We start from the raw sequence: 18,691 nt of genomic DNA, 5'->3' as shown, positions 1-18,691 counted from the left end.
AGATAACTACTCTCCTTTTGAGAAACAACTTTTGGCTTGTTACTGGGCCTTAATAGAGACTGAACACTTAACCATGGGACACCAAGTCACTATGAGGCCTGAGCTACCCATCATGAACTGGGTATTGTCTGACCCAGAGAACCATAAAGTTGGATGTGCACAGCAGCACTCCATCATTAAATGGAAGTGGTATATTTGAGATTGGGCCCGAGCAGGACCCAAAGGCACAAGTAAGTTGCATGAGGAAGTGGCCCAAATGCCCATGGTCTCCACTCCTGTCACATTACCTTCCATCTCCCAGTCTGCACCTATGGCCTCAGGGGGAGTTCCTTATGATCAGTTGACTGAGGAGGAGAAAACTCGTGCCTGGTTTACAGATGGTTATGCGCGATATGCAGGCACTGCTTGAAAGTGGACTGCAGCAGCACTACAGTCCCTTTCTGGGACCTCCCTGAAGGACGGTGGTGAAGGGAAATCCTCTCAATGGGCAGAATTTCGAGGAGTGCACCTGGTTGTTCACTTTGCTTGGAAAGAAAAATGGCCAGATATGCAGTTATATACTGATTCATGGGCTGTGGCCAATGGTTTGGCTGGATGGTCAGGTACTTGGAAGGAACATGACTGGAAAATGGGAGACAGGGATTTATGGGGAAGAGGTATGTGGATAGACCCACCCGAATGGGCTAAAGAAGTGAAGATATTTGTGTCTCATGTGAATGTTCACCAAAGGGTGACCTCAGCAAAGGATGATTTTAACAATCAAGTGGATAGGATGGTGCCTTTTTGTGGAAACCAGTGTTCCTCTTTCCCCAGCTACTCCCGTCATTGCTCAATGGGCTCATGAACAAAGTGGCCGTGGTGGCAGGGATGAAGGTTATGCATGGGCCCAGCAGCATGGACTTCCACTTATCAAGGCTGACATGGCCACAGCCTCTGCTGAGTGCCTAATCTGCCAGCAGCAGAGATCAACACTGAGTTCCCAATATGGCACCATCCCTTGAGGTGATCAGCCAGCAACCTGGTGGCATGTTTGATTACATTGGACCACTTCCATCATGGAAAGGGCAGCGTTTTGTCCTTACTGGAATAGACACTTACTCTGGATATGAATTTTCCTTCCCTGCACGCAGTGCTTCTGCCAAAACTGCTGTCGGTGGACTTACAGAATGCCTTATCCACCGTCATGATATCCCACACAGCATTGCCTCAGATCAAGGGACTCACTTCACAGCCAATGGAGTGCGGCAGTGGGCCCCTGCTCATGGAATTCACTGGTCTTACCATGTTCCCCATCATCCTGAAGGAGCTGGCTTGATAGAACGATGAAATGGCCTTCTAAAGACACAGTTACGGCGCTAGCTAGGTGGGAATACGTTGCAGGGCTGGGGCAGTGTTCTCCAGGAGGCTGTATATGCTTTAAACCAGTGTCCAATATATGGAGCTGTTTCTCCCATAGCCAGGATTCATGGGTCCAGGAATCAAGGGGTGGAAATGGGAGTGTCACCACTCACTATTACCCCTAGTGACCCACTTGCAAGATTTTTGCTTCCTGTCCTCTCGATGTTATGCTCTGCAGGCCTAGAGGTCTTAGTTCCAAAGGGAGGAGTGCTCCCACCTGTAGACACATCACTGATTCCATTGAACTGGAAGTTAAGAATGCCACCTGAACACTTTGGGCTCCTTATGCCTCTGGATCAACAGGCAGAGAAGGGAGTTACCATACTGGCTGCTGTGATTGATCCTGATTACCAAGAGGAAATCAGACTGATATTACATAAAAGAGGTAAAGAAGAGTATGTCTGGAATGCAGGAGATTCCTTGGGGCGTCTCTTAGTACTACCATGCCCTGTGATTAAAGTGAATGGAAAACTACAGCAACCTAACTCTGACATGACTACTAATGACACAGACCCTTACCCTTCAGGAATGAAGGTTTGGGTCACCCCACCAGGCAAAGAACCACGACCAGCCAAGGTGCTTGCTGAGGGCAAAGGGAATACAGAATAGGTGGTGGAAGAAGGTAGTTCTAAATACCAGTTACGGCCATGTGACCAGTTGCAGAAATGGGGACTGTAATTGTTATGAGTAGTTCTACTTTGTGTGCATCAAATATTTTTGTTTCCTTCACTTATAAAATATAAGCTGTAAATGGGGCTAGTGCATTTTCAATTGTACACATGTTAGTTGTATCATGTTAGGCGCAAGTATGACTTTCTGATTGTCTTATTCAGAGATTATGTATGGTTTAAGGAGATATGTACATGTGCCAGGTTGACAAGGGGTAGACTGTGATGGTTAAGATTGTGTGTCAGCTTGGCTGGGCCATGTTTGTCAGTGTCTTAATGTAATCACTCCCATGATTGAATATACTGTGAGTAGCCAATCAGATGAAAGGGAGTCTCCTTGGGGGTATGGCCCGCATCTGTATATAAGCAGACATTCTGGCTTTTTGCTGTCTCTGGATCCTGCGGCTGCTTCCTGTCGTCTCATCTCCCGTTCTTGGGACTTGAGCTGTCAGCTTATCTGCCGAACCTGGGATTCGTCCATCTACACAGCCTGTGAGCAGGAGCCCTGCTCTCCTGCCTGCCGATCTTGGGCTTGCCAGCTTTTGTGGCTGTGTGACTTGGGAGAGGCCTCTACCCTGTTCCATGGACTTGGTACGTTCTAGCCTCTACAATCACATGAGCTGTTTCCTTGATATAATCTCTCTGTATATATATATTTATATACTTTACTGGTTTTGCTTCTCTAGAGAACCCAGCCTAAGACAAGCCACAAGAAGGAAGATACATTTGAGGGGAGTTTGTGTAACTTCTTTTCTTATTTTCTTGAGGGCCTGGGAAAATGTGACATGAAAACGTGATATGAATTCTAAGTGTAGAGAAAAATGAGAGAGTGGCACTTGTAATTAAGGGTGATGACAGTCAAGCCAGTATTTCTAAAAAAAAGAAAGGAAAAGATTAAAAAAACTGTTCATATTTTGACCAAGAAATAAAAGAAAAAATAAATTTAGAGCACTTACATTCAAGTAACTTTAACACATATTAAAATGTTCAAGAAGGAAGAAAATTAAACATTTCTGAAACACAGTCTTGCTCCCTCTTTTTTTTTAGTGTATGATGACAGACACATGTAATAGTTTAACCGAAAGGGACGTCAGAGCACCTAGTTGGGTGGTTTTTTCCATTCGTTCCCCTTGAGCCCTAAGCGTCCCACAGGAAGTCCTCAGTAACCATCTGAAGAGGGATCAACTAGCATATGTGGAAAGGAGGACCAACAAGTTCAGGTGCTCTTTCTTGTGTTCCTCCACCCCTAAGGTATAGCAGAGCATCTCCTCCTTATTCTGTATGACATTAACTATACAAAAAGGTAAGAATGATTTTTTTTTTTTTTTTGCAAGAAATTTTAAGAACATCACTATGCCCATAACATCAGGATGGGATGATCCAGCCCTTGTGTTATGGATGAAATTTTGCCCCCCTAAACTGTGTGTGGGAATCTTAACCTCTATACCTGTGACTGTAATCCTGCTTGGAAATAGGGTTTTCTTTGTTAGTTAATTAGATCACACCAAGTATGGTGGGCTCTAAATCTAATCACTTCTGAGTTATAAAAAGAGATTAGACACACACAACACACATGTGGGGGTGGGAGTGGGGTTGGAAAGGAGAGAGAGATGTCTTGTGAGGATTGTCTACAAGCCAAGGAAAGAAGGAACCAAGAAGCACCTGGGATTACCTACAAGGAAGGAGTTTACACGCTGAAACCCTGATTTGGACTTTTAGTCTCCAAAACTATAAGGAAATAAATTTCTGTTCTAAAAACCTACCCACTTGTGATATTTGTGTTACATAGGCACTAGGGAACTAAAACCTAAGACATATTTCCAGGAAGAAAGTCATATATTCCTTCATTTATTCCAGATTGCTCCAAAATCCATTGTTCCAATTAATAGATTGTTAAATTTTAATGCCCTGTATCCCAGTCACCAACAATATACGTGTTGCAAAATCCAGTGGACACTTCTGTGCTCTTCTTTTAACTGACATAGCAACAGCAGTCAAAAGGGATAACCCTTCCCTTCTTGAAGCTTTTCTCTTTCCTGGATTCCAGATTCTCTAGGTTTTTTTCCTATCTCTATGGCTGCATTTCCTCCTTCTCCTTTTTTTACTTCACTCCCTACAGTGCTGCCTATATATTGGGATGCTTCTGGGCATGAACGTTTGTTGAATACATAAACATTTAAATGAAAAAAATAAATAAATCTAGTCATTAACCCAAAGGATGACACACACTGATAGTGGAAGTTCCAGTCAATGGCAGAGCAATGATCAGAAGAAGGTGTGGATCTGTTCTCCTTGGAAGTTTGTTTACAGGACGATCCCTACAGAGGTAAACACAATGTTCAGTCGATAACTTTAAGGAACACGGGCTCCACAATTCCTTACTGAAAAACCAAAATTTGGAATCATTTCGCCAACTTCACGCCTGATTTTACTCTAGGTCTGTATGCAGCTTGAATCATTGAATCATTCTTGAACTTCCTTTGTTGTTTTAACACATTAAATTAGCTCATTACTGCTGTATATGTAGTGGAAAATAGCATCTGTTTACACTGTAATAATATAAAAATTACTTACCAGTAACAGAATAAAGAGCAATTTGTGAAAGCTAATCATATTTGTGCACTTGTCTGCAAAAAGTAAATTGTTAATATATGCCCAAAGGGAGGAAATCACTTGCTGGTTTAAGCAGTGGAAGCAGTGATATTAACAAGCATCACTTAGAAAACTCCTGTGTGTAAGCTGGATCTAAAATGTCTTTTAGATCTAAAATCTAACTTTTCGTGAATATATAGATGTTGATTAATTTTACTGACTTACTTTGACCCTAGTAAGTTCAAACAATTTAGAGATTCAAATAATTACACGGTCATATGCTTTATATATTTTTTATTTACCGGGTGAAAATTTAATATTTCTTATTTAGGAAAAATGTTTTTGACTTTTTTCACTGCTAGTCACATGTACTTTGGAAAAACCTGTGGTGAATGCAGTCCCCATTTTGACCCCTCTTCCCAAGAGCATTGAAATGAAGATCTGTTTAAAAATTGAAAATGAACATTTGAAAATATAATCTATATATATGTATAGACTAGAATTGTAGTTTTAATGGACTCACTGAATTGCAGCTTTTTGTTTTTAACATGTACAAGCCAAAAACCTGTTGCCATCAAGTCAATTCTGACTCATAGCGACCCTATAGGAAAGAGTAGAACTGCTGCGTAGGGTTTCCAAGGAGTGGCTGGTGGATTCAAACTGCCCACTTTTTGGTTACCAGCCATAGCTCTTAACCACTGTACCACTAGGGCTCCAAAGAGTGCTTAAACCTTCTAATTACTCATACCTTTAAATGTTACATTTATAAAATTAAAAAAAAATATGATTTACAGGACAGACCCTTTTTCTTTGATTGTAATTAACACAGGTGACATATTCAAAAGTATGTTTAGGTTTTTGTTTTGTTATGTGTTTTTCTGCTGTATTTCTAAGGGGGAGAGAAAGAACCGGATGTGAAGATAATCTAAATTTCCTTTTTCTAGATGCCAAGATGAAGCCTATTCAGCTAATACAGTCTTACTTTAGACATGATAATAATACTCATAAAGACACAGCTCTCTGTTAGGTTTCCTCAGGCCTTGATGAATCCTCCCATCCTGCCTTCTGCTGGCCATTTAATAAGGTTCCTGCAAATGGCTAACTCCATCCACTTCAGTTTTAACTCAGAGCAACCTCACTGCCAGGTCTGGAGGACACTTCATTTATTGTAGCCTTTTATAGCTGGACTTTATCAATCCCTTGTTTTTGTTCTCATAGTATAACTTCTACTCCATGAATTTAGCCTCCAGACACCAAATATTGAGATGTGATACTCCATATATCAGAGATATATACTTTCTTTCTAGGAAACTTACTTTAAGGTGAGAATGAAAAGAGAAACCTGAAGATCTTAAGTACTTTAAGAGACATTTTTAATAGCTATATGATGCAGTCAAGCCCAATGAAGAATTTGGAAATCTATTATCCCATGCACTATCAGATAGATTCTTAGTTCCTTCATTCAAATGTTGCAGCTGATTAAGGATTGTTTTTCCATGGCTGAACAGGAGAAAATCCTTATTTGCCTTTCAAATGGCATTTTCTAGTAGCTTCAGTTACCATCTATTGATGACAGCTCCCCAGTTTAACTACAGCTAGACTTCATCCCTAAGCTCCAGACCCATGCAGCTAATTGCAGAGCCCATTATTTTACTTACATGTTTCAAAGGCTCTTCACACGTAACATCTCAACCCAGCTCATGCTGTTTTTTCTGCAGTTTTGGTCATACAGCAGTTAAAAAAAATTTTAAAAAAAGTGCTTTTTGCTGCTCTGCAAACATTTTCCAAAGACTAGGAAGAAACCATTATTTGAAAAGTTGATGCAGTTTCCCAAATGCTAACCAAAAAATGTCTTGCTTCAGATCTCTCTGGTCACAGGGGTATCCTGAGGTGGATCAGGTCACCTGAGCTTCTCTTGTTTAAAAGCATTTTCTTGCCCTTTTTTTCCAAAACGCCCAAAGGTACAGTTTCTTCACAATTTCATCTGTTTCCAGAGCTCCAACCCAGGCTCCGAATTAACTTATATAGGTGAACATTAGTTTTTCTTTATTTTGGCCAAAATTGGGGCATTTATTCTTATTCTTGAGTTCCTATTCTATGCCAGTGGAGTTGTTGGTTCAATGATAGAATTCGCTTCTTTCATGCAGGAGATCTGGGTTCGACTCCTGGCCAGTGCACCTCGTGTGCAGCCACTGTGCATCTGTCATTGGAGGCTTGTGTGTTGCTATGAGGCTGAGCAGGTTTCAGTGGAGCTTCCCAACTAATACAGAGTAGGATGAAAGGTCTGGTGATCTACTTCCAAAAATTAGTCAGTGAAAACCCTATGGATCATGAAGTTCTAATCCCCCCAACAGCACATGTGGATGGATGGAGCAGCACTAGGCAGCACTTGGTTCTGTTGTGCATGGGGTTGCCATAAGTCAGGGGCCGACTCAATGGCAGCTAACAACAGCTCTGTCCCAAGAGGCCTTGGGTACTTTAGATAATTTGTCTCATTGGACTGGGTGGAGGCTTTGCCAGTTTTTCTTATTGCTGGTGTATTTCCCTCCTCGTTTCCTAGGTACTCTTTATGTAATTGGAGATTAACCTGTTTGCAATAGGAGTTGCAAATATTTATTACAGTTTTTCAAATCTTTTTACTTCGCTTATGGTATTTTTTACATAGAAGATTTGTAAATGTAGCTTAATTTATGCATCTGACTTGTTCTCCATTCTATCTCTGGTGAGTCGTGTGTGGCCCATGGTCACTGTTTGGTGAATCCTTTGTGAATGAAAGAACTTGAATGAGTGAACTATGAATGGGGACTTGAATACAACTAGACTCTGCCTATAAGGGTCCAGGTTCTTGAGGTCATTTGTGGTCTCATTCTCCATCTTTTTGCACGTACCTAGAGTAATTCGGAAAATTGTTATGGTGTTTAAGACTGACAAAATGTCTGGCGCAAATATAAACCATTATTCTGGGGACCCAATGGATCTTTATGACAAGTTCTTTCAAGGAACAACCAGAACTATTCTCAAATTTATTAACTAGACATGAGGAATGGTGCGTAACTATAGAAAGAAGCCCTTCATTGATTTATGGTGTAGAGAATTTAGTCTTTTTCTCCTAATGGAAGATGCTCTTCTTTGGCAAATACAGAGAATATATTGTTATATGGATTTGTAGGAGGGGAAATAGGTTAATAGTGAAATGATTCATTTCTTTTTATTGTTTTAGAACATAAAACATTCCATTTTGAAAGTTAAAAAAATTATATTAACAGAGAAATAGCATTTCTCGAGTACTGAAAAGTTCTATATGTCTATTTAAAAGAATTTGGTCTTTTAGATAAGTTTTAAAATGCAGAGTTATCACTGAAATTATTCATTGTGTTTCCCAGATTAAAAAAAAGTTATTCATTAAAATTTTAAAAAGGTAAAACAATCTCCATATTATCCCTTTGCTACATCCCATGTGAAGACAGTTCTTATAAATAGCACAATTTGTGGTTGATGATAAGCTTCGTCCCAAAGAAAAAATAATAGTTTGTGTTTGTGCCAGATGTTTTTCCAGCATTAAGTGCCATAAAAATTCCCTGAAGTGTGTTCAACAGATAAGGCGAAGTGCCAAAGAATGGCAGAAAATTAAGTTGAACCCTGTTCACATACAAAATCCATTGAGACACCATATGCATACTTCCATTTTAAAATCCAAATGTGAAATTAATTCAAAATGCATTTAATAGGCACCTATTTAGGTACGTATGCTAGATCCTTGGGACAGAATGATGAGTAACATCAGGCCGGCATCTCTCTGTGAAGGATTCGCACTATTAGGGGACACAGACATTTAACCCTTCTTGTGGCAGTAAATAACTTCTGTAATGCAGGCTTACCCAAGACTACTAGGAGGAAGTGACCTGTGATGAATACCCATTTGCTAGGCAAGTAACGGAGCTCCAGTCAGTGGGAACTATTCCTAGAAAGACTTAGACATGATTTCTTCTTGTGATATTTTCTCTAAGAGACTAAAAGGTAAGTCTATCATATCATTTTGCTTAAGGTTCCTAGGTGGCACAAATGGTTTGTGCTCCACTGCTAACCTAAAGGTTGGCATTTAAACCCACCTGGCGGTACTGTGGAAGATAGGCCTGGTGATCTGCTTCCTTTAAGATTAACCAAAAAAAGAAAAACTAAACCCATTGCTGTTGAGTCGATTCCAACTCATAGTGATCCTATAGGATGGGTTAGAACTGCCCCATAGGGTTTCCAAGGAGCAGCTGGTGAATTCAAACTGCCTACCTTTTGGTTAGCAGCCGTAGCTTTTAACAACTGTGCCACCAAACCCTATGGAGCAGTTCTACTCTGTAATACACGGGGTCATCATGAGCTGGAATCTACTCAAAGGTAGCTAACAACAGCAATCATTTTGCTTATCCAAACTGCAAGCAGTTGTTGCTAGAGAGCAGACATTGTGACTGGGAGGACCGTGGGAGAAAGCCAGAGTTAGAGAAAGTATGCATCTCACGCCAAGAAATAAAGAAGTTTTTCTCTGCTACTGATACCAGCTCCTATGACAGCTTGACCCTTGGACATATATTTCTTAGATGCAACATCTCTAAATCGCACAGGCATTTGTCAAATGCTATGTGGCAGTCACACACACACTGAGTACAATGTTAAGCTATGGTGCTTGTGAAGGGACTTTGTGCAATGGTTGAATAGTTAGACAACCATTTAGTTAGATGATTTCTCTGATTTCACTCAGTTCCATACAAACCTGAAATTTTTGTGGTTGTATCATTAGAGTTAAAACTCATTTGAGGTCTCTGGATTGCAAAAAAGCTCCTGAAAAGATAGAGCAAATGTAGCCAGAGTCAAGTGTTACTTTCATCTAGATTAGGTGGTGTGAGGCAACTTTTCAAGCCCATTGTTATGAGGTGTCCCCCAGTCAGGACTCCACCACTAGAATTCATTGAGGCAGCTGTTTGAATTCCAGATAGGACAACAGTAGTGCCTTACTTCGTGGCAGAAACCATGCAGAAACTCTCAGATGAGCTTCTCTCACTCACTGGAGTTCTCTCTACTCAATCAGATCACATTAGATACTTGAAAACATTAAATACTTAATGTTTAGGTAAGATGAAGCTGTTAGCTGAATTGAGAAGCTTTGAAATGGTGAGTGAGTCCATCTAAATTATTTTTTCACAACCGTGTAAGTACTTAGGGACAAAGTGTTTTCCTTCAAGTTATAAAAGTTAGACTTACCTAATGTATCTGAAAGATTGTAACATGCCTCTTTTCTTTTACTTTACTTGGATTTTTTTCTCCCAGTGGTGGTATATAAAAATCACTCTACGCTTGTGGTATTATCTCTTTTTTTTTTTCTTTCTTTTCCTGTGGCTGTTACTGTTCATTTCTGTATTGAAAAGTACAGAAGACAGGAACACATTTAAAGTTAAGGATCAGTCACTGGAGTTGAAGAAGCCCAAGCTCATTCCGATTCTGACTGATAGTGACCTCATAGAGTTTCCAAGGCTGTAAATCTTTATGGAAGCAGACTGCCATATCTAATGCTAACGCTGCTGGTTAGGGACAGATTCTGAGAACCACTAGTAGAGCAGTGGTTCTCAAAATTTATTATACATGAGAATCACCTGGGGATCCTGTTAAAATGTAGATTCTGATTCAGTATATCTGGGGTGCAAATGCAAATTCTTAGCAGGGGTTTGAAAAGAAGGAACTGGTTCGAAACCCAGGTTATGTGTGCCTAGTTTTTAAGGAAAGAAACTTTTTTTTTTTTTTTTAATTGTACTTCAGGTGAAGGCTTACAGAACAAACAGTTTCTCATGAAATAGTAGTACACATAGTGTTTTATGACATTGGTTAACAACTCCACAGCATGTCAACCCTCTAACTTCTCAACCTTTTTTTTTGGTGAGGATACACATAGCCAAAGATAGACCATTTCAAAAATTTCTACATGCACAGTTCAGTGACATTGACTACGCTCTTTCAATTGTGCTGTTATTCTCACTTAAGATGAAGGCTTACAGAACAAAACAGTTTCTCATTTAACAGTTACTACAAATGTTGCCCTATGACAATGGTTAACAATCTCACAACACAGCAACAATATCCTTACTCAACCTTGGGTTCCCTATCACCAGCTTCCTTGTCCCCTTCTGCCTTCTGGCTCTTGTCACTGGACTACTGTACCTCATTAGTCCCATTTGGTTTTACGGGGCTGTCCACTCCCAGGTTGAACGGTGAACCTCGGAGATAACTTCACCCCTGAGCTAAAAGGGTGTCTGGGGACCATACTCTCGGGGTTTCTCCAGTCTCCTTTAGGCCAGTAAATCCAGTCTTTTTTTTTGTGAGTTAAAGTTATGATCTACATCTTTCTCCAGCTCTGTCCAGAACCCTCTGTTGTGATCCTGGTCAGAGCAGTCAGTGGTGGTAGCCGGGCACCATCGAGCTGTAGTAGACTCAGTCCAGTGGAGGCCTTGGTAGCTGTGGACCATTAGTTCTTCGGACTAATCTTTTCCTTGTATCCTGTTCTCTTCATTCTCCCTTGCTCCCGAAGGGATGAGACCAGTGGAGTATCTTAGGTGGCCGCTCACAGTCTTTTAAGACCCCAGACACTACTCACCAAGGTAGAATGTAGAACATTGTCTTTATAAACTGTGTTATGCCAACTGAGCTAGATGTTCCCCGAGACCATGGTCCCCACAGCCCTCCGCCCAGCAATTCAGTCCCTCAGGGAGTTTGGATGTGTCTATGGGGCTTCTATGACCTTATAAGGAAAGAAACTTTTCATGATTTTTCTTGAGTAATACACATTGCCCAAGGATAATAGAGACATATGTAAATGTCTAACCTTCAAATGATTATACATTAATTTTCAAAATCCTGGACTTTGGGTACATATGCAAAAAGGAACCATTTTTGGACAAAACACACTAATCCTTAAGATCAATGGTTCTGAAACTTTATCATGCATCTGAATCACCTGGAGGGCTTGTTAAAACAAGGATTGCTGAGTTTGTGATTCAGTAGGTCTGAGATGGAGGCGGAAAATTTGCATTTCTAACAAGTTCCTAGCTGGTGCTACTGCTGCTGCTGGTCTCCGGGAGCCACACATTGAGAACCATTGCTTTAAAGGAGTGGTTAATGTAGCTAAGAGTTCATAATAAAGGAGTTAAGAAAGAGTAAGGATTTGGAAATCTTCCACTAGTGTGTGCAATAGTGATACTCGAAATATTTGAAGAAACCATTTGTCAGAGACCCTGACCAATTAGAATGTACGCCAGTATTAGCCCATGAGCCTGAATCTGCGCACAGTGCCCCAGTATTGGGCTTGAGTGGGTGTATGTAGCATAAAAACAATTGTACAAAGATGAATAAATATTTTTAACTTTTTTCCTGGAATCATCTTATAGTAGTTCTCAAAATACAAATCTGAAAAAAGTCTTTTAGAATTTAGGATATTCTGAGTCGGAATCAACTTCATAGCAACGGGTTTGGTTTGGGTTTTATAACATATTTTATCAGTTTATTTTCCTTCACCTTGAAAACAATAATCTACGGTAAAATAAATTAGAAAATTTTATTTTTTTTTAAAAAAAAAAAGAACTCCCCTGACGCAAGTATTATCTTTCCTCTCCCCGAGGAGAGTGATGACTTCTTCAGTAACCACTATTTGTTCTTTTTCTGATGTTACATTTTAATATGATAATGTTAATTTTATTTTAGTAAAAATTTAATATGCGATAAAAGTACATGAAATCTCAAAACAACCAAGAGCACCTGTTGATTTTGAGTCACGTGTTCATGAAAATTAATTGGTTGTGGTAACCAGATATATATGTTTACAATAAAGTTCCTGGTTTGTAAAAGCAGATTAATGTTTTTTATGTAAAAATGCAGAGTGAAATTTTACAAGGTATTGGTACTAATGGAGCAAATGATACCTGAGTATTCAATTTTCAGGACATTTCACAGGATAATAGTGCTTTATAAAGCTTCTTACTTAACGTAGGGTAAGTAAATGTGTGTGTGTGTGTGTATGTGTATTTCAAAGGCTGATCCTTCTCCTTCCCAAATGTTAAGCATGTAATAATTGTTTTTTCATGGTTAGCAACTTCCATTGCATTTAAACTGGAAACCTTTTTGAAACATTGTAGGTAAAATTTGAAGATTGACTGGCTGTTGATGGCTAGGATGTGGTGATAACATTTAAAATGGCATCATTCTATTTTACAGGAATGTGTGTGTATATCTTTAATGTCAGCACTTGCCTCTGGGGTGACACTTGTTAAATTTCTTACTGTCGTCTGCTGTTTCAAGGTCGGTAGTAGTGATTTTTATTACACAGTATCCTAATATCCCACCTATTATATAAAAGTAAATTATGAAAACCCCACTTTTTATTTTTCTGCTGACTTCTGTGTTTACTATGATCACCTGATTCTGTTTTAATTTTAAAATATGGAATTCTAAAACGTGCAGTAGTAAAGTAGCATGCAATATTTAGCCTTGCAATCGTTCCTGTGAAAAAGAGCTGTTTGTATCTGATGGTTTCCAGGTTTCTGGGAATGGCTTGATGCAGAGACTGGCTAATAAGCATTGAGAAGCAACCTGAGGTGGGGGAGTATGGTGCCCCCTTACTTCCTGCTGCCTCTCTCTGGCTGAGGAAAAGTGGATGAGGCTCAGGGAGACATCTCTGGCCAGCTGCTGTTTTTTAAAAAATCTCTCCCAGCAGGGTCCCTATTACTGTGGTTTTCTCTACACTCACAGAAAGATTAAATGTGTCTATAAAATCTGTCTAGTCCAGTGAAGTGGTCTGAAGGACTAAGGGGAGCTGGCTGAGTTTTCTTTTCTTTCTTGTTTTCTTGGTACAAGTCCTGCTCTCCTGTATCAGGATGGACCTAGAGTTATGGGCCAATATGCATAGACTGGAGCCACTGCATGGTGCAAGTCGTTAATGTACTTGTCTTCTAATCGAAAGGGTGGAGATTTGAGTCCACCCAGAAGTACCTCAGAAGAAAGGCCTGGTGATCTACTTCTGAAAAATCAGCCATCAAAAACCCTGTGGAGCACAGTTTTACCCTGACACACGTGGGGTTGCCACGTGTAGGAATTGACTCAATGGCAACTATTTTTTTTTGTAACTGGTTTGTGCATAGACTAGAAAAATTAATGCTAGACACTCTGTGGATAACCTAAGAGCAGTCCAGTAAATTCTAGAATCATTAAATAAAAGTTGACAATATAGAAAACTTTAAATACCCAGATTTCCAACAAGTACCCCAGCCCCACCCCAACCATATTCCTTGCACAGTCACAATCACATTGATCTCCTCTCCTCCCATCACCTTCCACTCCACTCTGTCAGTTCCCAAAATTCGACTTGTCTTGGTCTCTCCGTAGCACTTTGAAGCCTCATCTCATTGGCATTTTTCATTTTAGGGGGAGGTTTAGTTACCATTATTTATATTCGGATAATTTTTAGTTCAGATAATCATTATCAAGGTGCTTTGGGACTATTATTCAATGAAAAAAAAAACGTGTATGCACGCATTTTTTGTTTTGTTTTTTTAAGATGTCAGGTGTCTCAATTGGGACCTCACCAGCTTTTGGTCATTTTGTCCCTCTCCTCTACCCACAACACCCTGAGCCATTTCACTTGTTGGAGAGCATTGGCATAGCTGTATCTGTATAGAGTATGTGTTTTGTTTTGGTATAAGTACTCTGTTAACTTGCTGGGTTCTTTTAGAGTAAATGTATTCATTTCAAAAACAGTGACATTCACCTGTTCCCTATTATTGTAGTGAAACAAAGTCTGGTCTGGTTTGAAATACCACTGAGAAGCAGATTTGCTAGGAACCTTAGATAAGTATATCCTGGAGGCTTAAGTGGAGATAGCACTGTTGATCTAAACCCTATCTTTGAGTATATATTATACATAAAGCACTCTGTCCTATCACCAGTGTAGAGGTAGGTGCTGCCAGAGGGAAGGGGGGGACTTTGTTTTAAGGGAAAGTATGTAGCCAGCTGCCAAGAAAAGATGGCCAACTCTATTGTGATTTCATTGAATATAGCATATTGCTCTCAGAAGACAAGGTCAAAGGACTTGGTTTATTAAAAAGGAGAATGAGACAGGAAAAAAGGGACACAGCTGTGTCTGTCAGAGTGGCATTCTCCATGTAGAATCAAGCCAATCCAATCTATCACTGGTTCTTCAGTTAACTACAGCATGTCTTAACTTCATAATTTGGCTCACACTGTGTCTTTTGATGTTTTGTGTTGTTGAAAGCTTGTAACTGACCCATGAGTGTGCTCTCTGTTCAAACTGTTTCTAATATACAATTTCCTTGTCCAGTGTTCTTTCAATAAGGGTACCTGGCCTTTGAGGATATCTTGTCAGAATGATGCGAATGAAGGTGTGAATTTTCTATTTATCTATCTATTAAACTATATTATACTGCAATACCCTCCCCAGCCCCACCCCACAGATGTTATGACAGAGAGAACAATATGATAATTATTGCTCTGGCAAAATGGACCATTTAGTTTAAATAAGCAATGGGAAGTAATGGGCAGCCTAACAAGAATAGTCATGCACCGATATTTCTTCTGTGTGAGGTGATATTTTTTTAAGTGTTTGAGTAGGAAAACCTATTGATTGAAGAATCTCCTTGCTTCCCCCACACCACACAAAGGCTTTTTCTCCCAAATAAATTTGCATTAATAAATATATATTTCTTTAAAGATAATTTTCTATCTCAATTGAAATGTTTTTCTAGTACCAGAAAAATAGTGTTAGGAAAACATATATCAGTCTTAAACAAAAAGAAAAACCTCTGAACAGGAAAAAAAAATTGCATGAGCTCCATTAGGTAGTCAGAATACAGTGGACCAGGGCAGTGGACCAGGGCATGAAACATCGACATGCTGAAAGATGGCACTGCCTTGAATTTCTCAGGCTACCTCTGTAGGAAGCAAGGAAAGGGAAAGGACAGAAAATTGCCCAGCTTCCATGTACTCCATTTGGACTTAGCAAGTGCATTTGCTTTTGGACTCTCAAGCTTCAATCTCGGTCTCCAGGGTTCCCTTGTTATGTGTGAGCCCTTCCTTGTAGTCACCTGTTGGGGACTGTATTAACACACACTGAAGAAAGAGAAAACACATTTTCCAAGCTAAAGAAGGTGACAGCTACTCTTTTCTAGGGCCCTTGTTAACCTTTTGGAGCCCAGCATCTTCTGTGGCAAAACAAAGGCAACAGAGGTGTAAATGCTTCTTTCTTTCTTTTTTTTTAATTCCACTCCACAAAGAAAATGTTGTTGATGTCTTAGTGTTCGGCTACATTGCTCTGAAGAGAAGTGATAGGATATTTCTTTCTTCTGTCCCAAGGTTTTAGAACTTGATTCCCATTGCTTTCTAGCATCATTCTAAATAGAGCCCTACTGTTTGGCCGCGGCCAGAATTAGCTTGTATGGTACCTGTTATTGAAAGGGAGTCTGTATTTGCAGTAATACAGAAAATGCCAGTTTAGAAATGAGCCTGATTGCATGGTTCATTTTGTTCTCCTTTGTAGAGCCAGGCTGCGGCCCACTACAAAGGCACGAAACATGCCAAGAAGCTCAAAGCACTGGAAGCCATGAAAAATAAGCAGAAATCTGTAACTGCCAAGGACAGCGCAAAGACTGCCTTCACCTCCATCACTACCAATACCATCAATACCAGCTCTGACAAAACAGGTTAAGCGATGATCTTTGTTGTTGTTGTCATCGTCATTGTCGGTCGGGGGTTCCCTCCCTTGTCTAACCCCACATCTATTTATGTGCCTGCCACATCGATTCACCCTCGATCCATCTTTCTGTGTGACAGTAATTGTTTCCCCTCATTTTTTTCAGTACCCTTCAGAGATTACGGTAATTACCAGTTATACTGCAGATTTTGCATTTTGAAAGGGCCTGTGACTGGTTTAGAGGAACGCAGTAGTCATAAAGCGTTGGGAGCCATGTCCCCCATACCCTTTTTGGGAAGTAAACCTTTTCAGTGTGTATTGTTTGTATCTTGTATGCAGCACCTTAGCTTGCAGCTGCACGGCAGATTTGATTTAACTGTGAATACCCAGCAAAGTATGCCAAATGAATCGAGAAGGCCCCGATAAGGGCATTATTACTGACAGGCATTATTCTTATAAATTGCAAACATTGCGTTGTTGTAAGTGGTGGCTGTGTGACTCTCGGCTCGTTACGGCTGGGTAACCTTTCCTCTGCATGCACAGGTAAGTGTTATTGATACCAATTATTCTGTTTGACAGAGTCTTCACAGTGAAATAATAGCCTCTGAATGGCCTCTTGGAACAGCTCCTGCTAAACAACCAACTAACTCATGGCAGGGGAAGCCAGTGGAGTTTCTGAAGCTGGCATTTTAAAATATAAACTGCTGTTTCTCGAAGTTTACCCAAAAGGAAGCCCTGTATGAGTCATGGATGTACCTTTAATAAATCACCTTCCAGCACAAGCACCAGCACGTGCCAGTTGTTTTCCCGTCCGTGCAAATGGCATTGGTGAGGAAGTATTTGTACTGTCATCGATGGGAAAACCTTAGCCAGATGAGAATCTTCTGGCTGTGACTGATGAAAATGTAGAATGGTACATGGTGAACAAATACAACAGATTAAGATGGCTTTATTGAACATGGCAGCATCCACTGGCCATGTATATGCTCCTCCAAGGGCCCAGGGTGATTCTTGCTCCCTTGTCATTCTGACAGAGGTAATGGTGCTCTCTCTGCATTTCTATAGCACATTTTATGTCCTTTAGCCAGGCCCCATATCACATTGTGTTATTGGTAGATATATACATGTCCTCCTCCCTGAGAATACTGTGGACTCTTGAGAGTTGGAATGTGTTTTTCATCTTTGTACCCTGGCGCCTGATCTGGTATGGTATAGGTGTTGAGTAAAATGTCTACTGAGTGACTGAACAATCTCTCACCCCTCTAATTCTCCAATTCTTCTGTGTTTGTACCAGTACATGTTAAAGGGAAAAATGAAAAGTACTTGTCATGTTCACTTCTTCGGTATCCAGATTAAGAACTGGATTAACCCACTTTATTAATTTAGATGTAGTGAAACCTTACAGGACAAGCATTCATCTCTTTCTTTCTCCCTTCCTTTCTTTTTTCAGTATATCCTGATACTGATCTTTGTAACTCCCCATTTCTCCCTCTCCCCATTCCCTGGTAACCACTGATCTTCTTCTGTCTCAATGGATTTACCTATTCTAGAGATTTCATATAAGTGTAATCATATGATATTTGTCCTTTTTTGTCTGGCTTTTTTCAGTTATATAATGTTGTCAAGGTTCATCCTTTGCATAGCATGTATCAGAACTTCATTTCTCTTTATAGCTGAATAATACTCCATATATATATATAACGTTTTCTTTGTAGTTCTTCTGTTGATATTGTTTCTACGTTTCGGTTATTGGGAGAAATGTTGCAGTGAACATTGGTGTATATGTGTTTGTTTGAGTCACTGCTTTTACTTTGTGTGTGTGTGGGGGCGGGGGTGTTGGGGAAGGATATATACCTAGGAATGGAATTTCTGTGTCATATGGGATTTCTATGTTTAACTGTTTCAAGAGCTGCCAAACTGTTTTTCATAGATGCTACACCATTTTACATTCCCCAAGCTCTTATCTTTTCTTTATTAATTGAAAATTCACTGCTTTAATTTTAGGGCTATAGGGGAATGAGAGATAATGAAGCATGTGAGCATCATTTCTGCTTCCAGGAATTGGGGCACAAATTGAGACCCCAAAAGCCACACTTGCTGTAGGGAAATAAAGATGTCTATCTTTTGCAAAGAAGATTGTAGGTGGGGAGAACCGGGAGGCAAGCGTGATGTAAGGGTTAGAATAACATTTTTGCTTGCCCCTAAACTTTTCTACTCCTATATATTTTTATCAGTAATGGTTATTGGGATTCCCTTGATCCCTCTTTAAAATACAAATATCCCTGTGACTTTAAGGATA

The 18,691-nt window shown here is 39.9% G+C and overlaps 1 protein-coding gene across 1 annotated transcript in view; it reads left to right on the top strand.

The window, feature by feature from the left end:
• ZNF385D (zinc finger protein 385D) overlaps positions 1–18,691 on the top strand; it is a 403,342-nt gene that overhangs the window by 263,711 nt on the left and 120,940 nt on the right. Inside the window, exon 4 of the mRNA XM_004385288.2 lies at positions 16,240–16,402. Within this exon, the coding sequence (XP_004385345.1) occupies positions 16,240–16,402 (163 nt within the window). The remainder of the gene's footprint in view (positions 1–16,239; positions 16,403–18,691) is intronic.

Source organism: Trichechus manatus, unplaced genomic scaffold, assembly GCF_000243295.1.
Source record: "Trichechus manatus latirostris isolate Lorelei unplaced genomic scaffold, TriManLat1.0 scaffold00136, whole genome shotgun sequence".
NCBI classification, from domain to species: domain Eukaryota; kingdom Metazoa; phylum Chordata; class Mammalia; order Sirenia; family Trichechidae; genus Trichechus; species Trichechus manatus.
Note: the sequence above shows the minus strand (reverse complement) of the source record. Positions and strands in the feature narration are given on the sequence as shown.